At 44.1% G+C, this 12,045-nt stretch overlaps 1 protein-coding gene across 1 annotated transcript; it reads right to left on the bottom strand.

The window, feature by feature from the left end:
• Window positions 1-530: 530 nt before the first annotated feature.
• On the bottom strand, window positions 531-11,492 carry ISL1 (ISL LIM homeobox 1). Its single transcript, XM_033511342.1, has 6 exons — window positions 11,334-11,492; window positions 10,267-10,456; window positions 7,099-7,358; window positions 4,805-5,091; window positions 3,227-3,394; window positions 531-977 (listed from the first exon to the last, which is right to left on the bottom strand). Exons 1-6 carry the CDS (start codon window positions 11,359-11,361, stop codon window positions 861-863), a joined length of 1,050 nt encoding a protein of 349 aa, XP_033367233.1. The 5' UTR covers window positions 11,362-11,492; the 3' UTR covers window positions 531-860.
• Window positions 11,493-12,045: the final 553 nt, after the last annotated feature.

The following is a 12,045-nucleotide window of genomic DNA, read 5'->3' as shown; positions in this document are numbered from 1 at the left end:
AGAGAGAAAAACAGTCGTTATAACCAATGACTATACACATCTCTGGGGAAGGGGAAGGTTCTTGGGCAGACACATTTCAAACACAATCCCGAGACGCTTTGTGGCAAAATAGAGGTATACCTTGTTGCAATGTTTTTATAAATTCGCCTTTAAAGAGGAATTCAAAAACCTATTTTTAATCGCATCACACTTATTAGGGGGTGGATCTCAACCAAACAAAATCAAAACCCCGCTACAGGCATGCTAGAAGAGACCCAGGAAAGAACCCCTTGTTAAGAGTCAACTAAAAACAACATTGCAAACCAATGCAGCTCCACCTTCCTGCAAGGAATCTTTCAACAGTGCAGGGCTGAATTGTCTCTTTCCTGATGATGGAAAACCTACTGGAGCGTCTTTTGGCAAGGCTATCCCCAATATAGAAACAGCACCATTCGGAATGGGAGGGACTGGATAGAAAGTCCCTCTACCTTGGTTTCTCCCTAAGATGTGCAGTCAAATGAAAAGATTTCTTTTTTTTTTTTTTTTTTTGAGATCCACGAGTACAAATCCTTTATATTTGGAAAACGTCTTTTCGATACTCCTCTGATCTTTGAAAAGCGCAGGGTTTGCGGTTCTTTTAAGTATTTTTTTTTCTAGTAAGATCCCATGATTGTCTTCACAGTGTTGCTACCATATTACCTTGTCTTTTCAAATATGACTCCGTTCATCTCATGGAGCAGTTGCTTGCTAGGTTCGTTACAGGGTTGTTAAATATTCTTTCCCCCTAAATTTCGAAGTCCCAACACGTTCACTTTCCCACTCTCTTCAACAGGGGTGAGGGTAAGGGCAGAAACAACAACAGATATTTGAATGAATGTTCCTCATGCCTCAATAGGACTGGCTACCATGCTGTTGGGTGTATCTGGCAGCTGTGAGGACATTGATGCTACTTCACTTCCAGTAGAATTGGAACCAGGTCCTCCTTCTGAAAAATTAACCTGCCAAAAAGAAAAAAAAAAAAANAAAAAAAAAAGAAAAAAAAAGAGAGAGAAAAAAAAGGAAGAAAAATAAGAAAAAGAACTGTTGCTACAACTGTAAAACTCAAAGAAAAGTAGCAGGCAAAGAAGAACACAAAAATAAATATACAAGGCATGCAGCCAATAGGCCTGATACATCTCCACAGGAGGCTGTGTCACTGCTGGTTGCTCTGTTTAGCTTCCCCATTGACTTCACAGGAACCTTCTTCAGGCCTTCAGCCAAATCACCAAGAAAAAGTGATTTAAAAAATGGAAAAAGAAGACTGAAAAAATCAAGCAAATAAACAAACTTATTAATGAGGCCTTCTTTCCTGTCTTGTGAGAGTGACAATCCCAATAGGATGTTCTAGTCAATTATTTAGGAGTGCATATGTTTTCTTGACATGAAACTGAAAGATTACTTTTTTCCCCTTTTGTGCACATACCAAAATAAACCTGGAAGGAGCATCCAGGAACAGAAGGCATTTGAAACCAGCCATCCTCTTTCATTCGTGATTCACGGCTGGTGCTATCTCTTCTTAATGAGAGTCTGTTTGATAAAAAAGGTCACACTATTCCATCCTAACGTGCCCCCGCTGCTCCCGGTAGTTTAGGAGTAGTGCTGGGAAAAGGCATGATTTGAAGGGTGGAGCTTTGTTAATCCAGAAGCATTTCTTTGGCACCTATTTAGCTAGCCAATTCTGTGATTAAGGCCCTTTCCAGATTAGATCCATGCCTTGAATGGCCAGTAAACATTCTGTTCCTTCCACTGTCCTTTAACTCTTTTCAGTATCACATATTATGTCAAATGTATATCAATATTAATTTGTTAACCTAGCGGTCTATTTGCCTATATGTGTATGTGTATTTGGACTATCCATCTTCCATCCTTCCCTTTTTTCCTTTTTCTTGAACTATTTAATACAAAATCTCACTGCATCAAAGACTTTTAAAGTCTCGTATTTTGTTAAGGCACAGTAAGTAAAGCAACTAAAGGAGATAATTTTTTCTACCGTCTGATGGACAGCATGATTAAAGCAGTGGTTACTTTAGATGTAAGAGGATGCAAATAGCCCTGCTGCTGTGCTACTGTTTCCTGAGCAAGCATAGTGTGCCAGCAAGAGGAGCACACTGCAGACTGCTGTTGGGCAAAAGAAAAGGGATTCGGCAGGAGGGCATGATACTAAACCGAAAAGGTCTGAACACAGTGCTAGATTCAGCTACAAACCTTTGTCTTCCATCACTTGGTATAAAAAAAAAAAAAAAAGGAAAAAAAAGAAAAAAGAAAAAAGAAAAAAAAAAAGCCCAACAGATCAAAAAAATGTTTGCATGTTAATTTTTTGTAACTGTTATTCTGCATCCCTGAAATACTATACACAACGTACCTTATTATTTTAAAGATCTGGTTTTAACACACTCAGGCCAGGAAACTGACTTAAGAACTTCTCTCCTTAATTCACCTTGTTGGGCCTAAGCATTGTTGGTGATATGGACCCATATTGGCTGCCAAGGGACGTAGGCATACGGAAGTGAGTTAAGGAAAGAATTTATTCTAACAGATCTATTTTTATTTTGACTTAAGGTAGTTTATTATATTACTTGAATTTTTCACCTAAATATGTACTAGTAAATTTCTTTCCAAAGAACAACACTTAATGTAAGATATATATATATATATGTATAGATTCATGTGTATATATAGATACATAAAGTTATATCTAGAAATACATGCTTAAGACACAGACTTTGAAATCTTAATTAAGAGATCATATTTGTCTGACGAAACAAGGACAATGGCTGACACTATAATAATGTATTTAAAATTAATCCTACAACATAAAGGCAAAATCAGCCTGAAGTGGGGAGGGGTGAGCTCTAGAAACTTTTCACAAATGTAAGTACAGTTAAGTGACATATAAGGAATGTCTTGGTGAAGTGCTTTCAGTTTTCAGGAGTGTGCGATCTATTATCAGACCTGAGTCAGGCCTTATCCAAACTCACACTCAACTCAGAAATATCTCTGCTCTACATTAAGGTCGATTTTGCTCCAAGCTCTGTGAAATCAATTCAGTTCTCTGCTTTTATAGATGCAGTCATGCCTGCCTTGCAATTTCTGGAAAACCCAGCTAATCTGCATTGCTTGTCTCTCTGACAGCATCTGGCACCTGGAGTGAATCGCCCATTGCTCTGACCCGGGTACAGGCTGGCTCGGGCTGGGAACCGACACTTACTAGTTGCTGAAAAGCAGGTTGGTCTATGTCACTCTGCAATGCGAAGTCACTCAGTACTTTCCAGGGCGGCTGGTAACTCTGCACCTCCACGGGGTTCGCCTGCAAACCGCCGTCATGTCTCTCCGGACTAGCAGCCACCATTGGAGTTCCTGTCATCCCTTGGATATTCTGTAAACAGCCCAGCAAAAGATGTTAATGAGCTTGGTTAGCTTTATTGTATATAACCGCTGAGTCAATAAACTGCTTTCTATCTTATCTATACGGTCGCTTGTATTTGCTTTGTTAATCTGCTGTGAATGTCTTACTCTATTCTGCTCTAGGTCAGCCTGTTTCTACTCGCTGCATTTATCACGGTGGAAGTTTACTTTCTTTCCCTTTAATCCTCCTATTCGTCCCAAGGCATACCCCCTCTGCCCCATGCTCTCTTGAACACGAGCACTCTGTATCCCGACTGCCAATGGACGTCTCAGAGCGAGAAACGGGTAATCCTGCTCCCTTCTATAGTTCGCATTCAGTCTGCTTTTGTTTTAACTGGATCGTATATCCAATGCACGGCAGACCTGGGGTACGTCATTACCGCGCTCCTTAAAAAAAAAAACAAAAACCAAACACAAAAATAAAAACAAAACCCCAAACAAATAAACAAATAAACAAAACCACCCCAGCCCTCTCTCAGTATGCCCTGTGGTTCAGGCACAGTGTCCAACATAACTCCAAGCCTCGACGAATAGATTGTTCAGGCGAGTTAATAACACCGTGTTTTATTGCATTCCAGCAGGGTAAAATGAAACTCCTTAAATTCCACTTAACTAGGCAGCCTTATGAATTAATAGTCATTCTCGGGTCAGTCAATATACACAGGGAGAGTAACAGACTCTTCTTCAAGTGGACTTACAATAAAATGAAACAAATTTAGCTTAAAATGGAGACAGACAATTTGTTCTGTTCAGCCCAGTGCATTCCACTTGTTTACATCACCCATGCATCTGTAGAAAAGTGCTCTACATAGATATAACTATATCAAAATTACCCTGTAAACCTGTAAAAATTTGCATTGCATTTGTCTTTTTCTGCAGTAAGTGCATTGATAAACACACACACTTTGTAGTATATAAAGTGCTGAGAAAAACATATTATATTTTTACTTTTTTTTTCTTTTAACTATTTTTACTTGTGGATTTACTTGTATTTAAAAATACGGAAGAGGGCAAAGGCATCACTTTCTCCTTAAGGAGTCCTTTGCATTTGCAGTTTAAGTATTAGATGAGACCGGGTTTATTACATCCCATAAGCTCTGTAGGTCTCATTCATGCTGCAGAGAAATTCGTCTAAGCTCCTGTGTATTCTTAGTCCCACCAATTCTAAGCTTAAATCGGCTCCTTGCTGTGGTCTGTTTCGATTGCATTGACAGCAGAAGCTAACAGGTAATGGCTAAACGGTATCGTTTTCATTGCTTCAGGGAGATCGCAAAAAATTAACAGCATCAAACTGAGCACTGGTGCTGTCCGGCTGGACATACATCAAGCGTTTCTCCTTGGGAATTAAGGCAATACACGGACAGAGGCTGAAGCCACTTACAGTTTTGTCATTGGGTTGCTGCTGCTGAAGTTGCTTCATCATAATGCTCCTTTTTTTGTCCTTGCATCGCTTGTTTTGAAACCAAACCCGGATGACCCTCGGGCTGAGGCCAGTCATTTCTACTAGCTGCTCTTTCATGAGGGCGTCAGGTCTGGGGTTGGCAGCATAGCAGGTCCTCAAGGTGTGAAGCTGTTTTTCATTAAGGACAGTCCGGACTCGGGTGGTCTTCTCGGGCTGCTTGTGGACGTGGGGCCGCAGAGCTGGCTGTCTGGCAGAGATAGGTTCTGCTGTAAGGGAAGGGGAAGGGAGGAACAGGATCCCCATGAGTAGGAAGCAGGGAGTCTGCAGAGACTATGAATCTAAGCTGGTGGGACAGGGGAAGGTGGCGGGCGGGGGGGCGGGTGATGAACCTTCTTTCAAAGGCCATTCAAGCACTCAGATCTATCGGAGCTGCTGCAGCCTCCTCTGCTTTATGCACTGGTGGAGTGACTGACATTTCTAACTCCACAGACAATTAATTTGCAAAAACAAACCACCCCCCTAAAACCCCTAATGACGGAAGCTTGAACCTGTATGAAACTTGACACGAGAGGGCAAGTTAGCTAAGGTGTACGTGCCCTAGAAAAGGAGTAAGAGGGTTTTATGTATTTATTTTCTGACAAATCACCAAAACAGACTGTTCGCCCGAAAATTAGCGAAAGAATACTTCTTTAATTAATCATAATTCGGGTCTGCTTCTGTTATAGTGAATCTAGCTCATTTCAGCCAGAAGCCATGATAACGTGCAACGGCTCCCGGCAGTTTGGTGCTTCCAAACCAGAGCAAATCAAGCCAAATCCTCAGCACCATTCCAATGGGGGAAAAAAAAAAAAAAAAAAAAAAAAAAAAAAAAAAAGCCTGTGAGAGCTCTTTATCTCAAAGCACGGGAGATGAGATTTATCTTAAAAAGTGGAGGTGCTTTGTGCATTTGCTTATGCTTGGGATGAATAATTTAAAAATATTTATAGTGCTTTTAAAAGGAGAGCAAGCCCAGCAATTCCTGGAAACTGCCAAGAAATGCAAAACTATGGGTGGCATCACATCAAGAGCTCGAAGTGGTCCTGGTGTTCTGCTATTCTGCTATTCTTCTGTGCGTTGTGTAGCTGTATCTGTTGTGTGTAATTTGACCCAGTCAAGGGAAAAACAAAAACAGTACCTTTTTTTTTTTTTTTTCCCTAAAGCTGTTTAGCTAACAGTCAGAAGTGTTCGCTTTTGTACAGTCGGGTTCCGACTTTTCTAATTGTAACAATACATCAGCAAATGTGATGGCGACGATACGGAGGCTTCAAATCTTATCAGTATTGTACCTGCCGACACACTAAGCCTTTCGGAGACATGCACAAACACGATATAGGGAGCACAGTCTCTCTAGAATTCTGCCCTGATCAGTTACGGGATTAGTTCTCCCTATATATAGATATGTCACTTGAAAGCAGCTCAGAAGAGGAAAATGAACCCTTTTTAGAATAGCTGTATTTACAAATAACTTTCCAAGTTACAGTTACTTGCACAGCAAAAAGGCTGGCCAACTTTGTATTGTGCAGCCTACTTAGCCTCATAGAAGTGTCCCTAAAGCTGAGGGACTCTGAGTATCTGACGTACCCGTCGAGAACTGGAAGTGTGAATGAAGCTGTAAGGTGGGGCGACTCTGAAGTTAAGAGACTGAGTTTTGAGATGAAATTCTCATCAAATTACATGAAACGTTTCAAGAAGGCAAGAGTCACTTTAAAAAGCAATTACCGAAGATTAGCTTGTTGACAGTTTTAAATTACAGCCTAAGCGCCAGCCTGTAGTTATGAAGTCTATCTTTTTTCAGACCCCGCTTCCTCCAGCGCTCAGAACAACTTCTCTGCTCGCTCATGAGGCAGCGGAGACGTCTGAAAGCGCAGACCTGCTCTCCGCAGCGGCTCGCCCCTCTCCGGCTCAGGCTCAGGGCTGCTCCGGGCTTGGGGAGAGCGATGGAGGAATCCCGCACCCGGCTCGCGGTGGGGGCAGGAGGAGGGCAGGCTGGGGGCGCGGTCCCTCCGCAGGTGTTCCGCCTCACTCTTCCCGCGAACGCGGGCAGCTGAACCCGCGGCAGTCCCGAGCGGGAGGCGCGCCTCCGCCGCCGCCTCTCCGCGGGCGCGCACGCTCGGGCCCGGCTCTCCAGGGAGGCGGGGGTCCCGCTGGGACCGTGGGGCTGGCCCCACCGCCCGGAGAGGCACTGGGCATCGCCAAACCCCGCGGGTTTCCGCGGCGCTGGGCGCGGGCGGTACCTGCCATCTGCAGCGGCCGGGCGGGATGCAGGGGGCTGAGAGGGTCCCCGCCGCCCAGGCTGGCCCTCTCCACCACGTCGTGGTCCGCCCGGCAGAAGAGGCCGTCCTCCCGCAGAGCGAATTCATCTCCGGGGATGAGCTGGCGGCTGCAGGCCACGCAGCGAAAACACTCGATGTGGTACACCTTGGCGCGGGCGCGCATCACGAAGTCGTTCTTGCTGAAGCCGATGCTGCATTTGGCGCACTTGATGCCGTATAACCTGAGCAGGGCCCAGCCCAGAAAGAAGGAGAAGGGAGGGAAGGAGGGAGAGCACGGGAGGGGGAAAGGGGAGGGCAGGGAAGGGGCGGGGGGGAGAAAGGAAAGGGAAAAAGAAAGAGGTTTTCACTCCCGCTCGTGGGCAGCCCCTGGCCCCACGTAGACGCGCCACACGCAATCCGCTGTTTTAAAAATCATGGAAAATACAGAAGCCAGAAGAGGAAAGGAATAAGCCGGGTTCACTTGCAGCCAATGCCCTGACCCCCGTGCCGTAAAAGGCGGAGTGGACACAAACACGCCGGTGGAAGAGGATAGTTGGGAAGCAGAAGTGTAAGAAGAAACAGAAAAAAAAACCACCAAAAACCACCCCCTTTCTTCTCAAGGATATCAGACCTCTCCCTCTTGCCCCAGCGATCGGGCTGCCGCAGGAGTGGGGCCTCCCTGCTCTCTCCCTGCCTCCTCACCTGACCTAGCCTGACCTGGGGCAGAATTGGACTACCCGGGCACACTAGGGAAAGGCGAGACTGCCGAAGCTGCCATCCAGGACACAAGCCTGCCAACTTCACCAAATTGTGATACTTTCTGTGCGGAACGCATTCAAGACTTGTTGCCGCTCGATGTGTGTTCGGACTGCCGTCAACTTAGCCTCTGGGACCCAGCAGGGATGACTGCCAGCACAGGGTCTCTTCCCCTAGTCCCCTCTCACCAGATTAATTTAATACAACAATATAAGCATAACACACATGCCTCCTCAGGGTCACATACATAGCAGTGTAACTCCTCTCTCCCGCCCCCAACAAAAAGGCAGTTTTGGTGCTCTGGCTCTGCAGCTTGTCTCTACCTCAGCGTTCCTGCCCCGTCTCTCCTCCTCCTGACGTTCCCACCTTGAGCCGGGGCTCAAGCACTCCGGTAGGAATGGGAGGGCAATCTCTCGCTGACAGCCCACAAAGCAAATTATGAGTTTCTGGAGTGGGTGGCAGGATTCTCGCCTCCCATGGAGGAGCAGACGACCGTTCAACCACCAGTAGATAAACATAAGAAAATGCTCCAACTCAGGTGTCGAACTGCACACTCTCTCGTCTCCCACCGGGTGCTTCTCTGAGAAGTCCTTGGTATGATTAAAGCTAACATCTTTCCATAAATGCATGAGTACATGCACCCATTCACGCTCACAATCCACGGAATTGTGAAAACTGCTCCTAAAACTGAGCTAATATTTATCCCCACCAATTTCCTCACCAGTATACTTCCTTAGAGATACAGTACGCAATGCATGCTTGTAAGTACACACTTTAGCTTTTATGGTTATAGAAGTAATACTATACTCACAGCTAGATATACCCGAATAACAGTTTTGAGAGGAAAAAAACCCAAACGGCTAAACAGCAAAATAACAGAGTGATCATAAAGTAGGTGCAACCATAGGTACAAAAGTTGCGGTGATTGCCCTCCGGTTTGACACTTAGAGATTGGCTCATGGTCTAATTCAAAGCCAACTTGTACGTAATGCACTTTTTCCTTTTTAATTGTAGCAAATTAAATTTATTCCCTATTCATTTAAAGCAGCTGTTTGTTTGTTTTTTTTTTCTTTCTCCCGCTCAATTCTATAAGGACGTAAGTGAACACATTTCAGACCAAACGTTTTCCTTTCATTTGAATTTAGAGAAAGGACAACATTTAAGACAACGATTCCAGTGTTCTCTTAAAAGTAAAAAATTAAAAAAAAAAAAAAACAGCACTCTGGTTTTCGCCATTTACGAACTTGGAGAGTAATCTCACAATAGCTTGAAAGAATAGTCTGCTTATAAATTGTGCACTAGCCAAGGAACGACTCGAGGGTTTTATTTCAATTCAGAATTACACAGAAATTAGAAGATATCTTAGGAGGCTAGATGTTTTGCTTCCAGAAATTTCTGAAAAAAAAAAAAATACTGTTCATACCTCAGTGTCATACAAACTTATGATTTGGCAAACCCAGTAGGCGACACTGAAACGGATCAGCATGACCCAGGAGCACAAATAATAAACACACTCGAAATTCCTGCTTTGGTTTCTCTATAGTGTCAGCATTGGCAACTCTCACATTTTATCAGTTACCAGATTTTAATGTGAGGAAGGAAGCGGCTCCATTATCTAAATATACCCAATTGTTCGCGAACAGATGATGGGCAATTTGATCTGCTCTGTCTAATTCATCAGTACAGATAAGATAAGAAAGAAAAGGCAGTCAGATATCACCAAAGGGGTTAATATTTAAAAAAGATTAAATGTCAGTTATTTTAGCTAAGAAACATTTCGGTCTAGCTTTTAACATCCCCAAAAAGGATCCTCCAGTTCGAAGGAAATTTGGAATTTGTTTTTGTTTTCCTTTTGTTTTTTGTTTTTGATAGGCCTAGTTTAAGTAGGGTTTTCTCTTTTTTCTTTATTTTTTTTCCCCTACCCGTGTATTTATTTTTACGGCATACATGCTTGAAGTTTCTTTCTTTAAAATGCCACTATGTCTTTGCATAAACACAGAGATGCATTTCTCAGGTTGTCTTAGAAAGTGATCTGTTCCGTGTTGCTCATAATATCTACACTTATGAAAATATTCTTCGTTATCTACAATAACCTGCGAATCTAACCACTTGGTTAGAATCGCAGGATGCATTGCCAAAGTCCTCGGAAAGGTCCTACACGGTCCCGAACCTAGTTCTAGTGATACAGGTATTTGCATTTGAAAAGAAGAAATAAAAAACTTCACTACTAACTTTTTTCCTCTCAGGTCTATTCATGGGAAAGCACCTAAAAACATACCAATTATCTTTTACCCACTTCCTCACAGCTTTCCCTCTTAATTCCTCTGTCAGATTTATAAAGTTAAAAAGAAAAATAAAATCTCACCGAACAGTTAAACAATGTAAATGGCGTACCTGATATAATCTCTTTTACAGTAGGTTTTGCCATCCCTAACAAAGCACGTACAGGTCTCGTCCAAATACTGATTACACTCTGCACACTTCAAACACGCCGCATGCCATTCCAAATCCGGAGAAACCCTCAGAATATACTGATCGTGAATTTGATTGCCGCAACCGACACATAGGGAAATCAGACGTTTTTCTGAAATGAAAATAAATACATGATTGACTAACCGTTTGCTCTCCTACAGAGATAAACACACTTTTAATGTAATTCCCTTATAAAGCTTATTGTGGGAGCGTTGTTTGGTCTCTGCCTTTTTTTGTTTGTTTGTATATTGGGGGGGGGGGGGTGTTTGTCGGGGTTTTTAGGTTGTTTTTCTTTAAAGAATATTACACTATTGGATGGTAATTGTAGTGTGCCATCAAAACCTTGCCTCGCTTAGAAAGGAGGCGGAACATATGTTAAAATGCAAATGTGAAGAATCTTTGGGATGAAGGTCCTCATTTCACAAACCTTGCACGGAATCAAAACTCCAAACTCCCACGTTGTTTAATTTTTATTTTATTGTTTGCTTGTTTGAATGCCCTGCCTTACAAGGAGAGCACCTATGTGTTTAATTTCGTATTTTAAGAGGCTCTGACTGGAAACGATGAAGCATGGTTGGGTGCACTTCCCACTCAGCCCTTTCCCTCAGAAGAAGGGAGTCGAGGTTTCTAGCAAGAACAAGCATCGTTACGGTTGTCACTTGCTCTCTTTTGCGAGTCTAATGCTAATACCGCTAGACCGACTAGGTGCTGGATAGTCAGACAGCCTCATCGCAGTTTATCACGAGAAGAATTTAAGCCTCCGTGGTTGGAGATCCCATCAAAATCCTGTCTGTTCCCCAAACTTTAAAAGAGAGTAGGACCCCAGGCTGTTAACATATAAGGCTACGACAGAGCAAGCATGCAGGCATGGTAACAAAGGCACCTTCTCTACCATTCAAATGAAGTTCAACACTTCAGCAGTTCGTCTGCCTGAGACGATTACAATAGACAGCACATTTATTCCAACAACGGTAAAGATTCCGCCTTACTTTTTGGTGGGTCTCCCATGTCTCCCATATCTGTAAGAGGGTGTAATGTCCACAGTGAAATGGTGTACGGTTTCGTTTTAAGACCCCAAAGTAGGTTTGAGAGCTGTCGCTAAAAATAAGAATAGTAATAATAATAATAAAAAAAAAAAGTAGAAGTATTAACAGAGGAAAAAAAAAAAAAAAAAAAAAAAAAGAAAAAATCGAAATCGAAAAGAAAAAAAGGGGAAAAAAAAAAGGAAAATGGCACAAAACACCACCGGCGTGGGAGACACTGTCAGGGCTGCGGAGAGAGAAGGGGACGCGCGGTGAGGCGCGGTGAGGCGCGGTGTGGGGCGCGGCGCCGGGGGCGCGGCGGGGTCCGTCCACGCGTAGCGGCGCGGCGCGGGAGCGGTGCGGAGCGGTGGCGGCGCGGCGCAGGAGCTGTGCGGTGCGGTGCGGAGGCGCGGCGGTGCCGGACTGGGCGCTGGCGGCGCGGGCACTCGCCTCGCCCTTATCTCTTACTCAAACTTCTCTGCTCCAACTCAGCCCGCTCGCCATTGGCGCGACGTCACGCGCGGGCACGTCACGCCCGCGCGCGCCCATTGGCTGCGCGCGGCGCGGCGCAGCTGCCCTGATTATCATATTTCAGCGTCTGGCGGCGCGGCCGCCCGGCTCGGGTTCGCGCGGCCAACTTTTCCTCGCTCCTTATTTGTATTTCCCTTTATACTTTCTT

This window comes from Parus major, chromosome Z (genome assembly GCF_001522545.3).
Source record: "Parus major isolate Abel chromosome Z, Parus_major1.1, whole genome shotgun sequence".
NCBI lineage: Eukaryota > Metazoa > Chordata > Aves > Passeriformes > Paridae > Parus > Parus major.
The sequence above is the reverse complement of the archived record's forward strand: the minus strand, read 5'-3'. Positions and strand labels throughout refer to the sequence as shown.

Excerpts from the sequence above, each read along its gene's own strand:
- ISL1 (XM_033511342.1), bottom strand. The coding sequence starts at position 11,361 with ATGGGAGACATGGGAGACCCACCAAAAA. Across the intron at positions 10,457-11,333 it reads CATGGGAGACCCACCAAAAA|AAAAACGTCTGATTTCCCTA; the intron begins GTAAGGCGGAAT and ends TTTTCATTTCAG. Across the intron at positions 3,395-4,804 it reads AGCAACCCAATGACAAAACT|AATATCCAAGGGATGACAGG; the intron begins GTAAGTGGCTTC and ends GGCTGTTTACAG.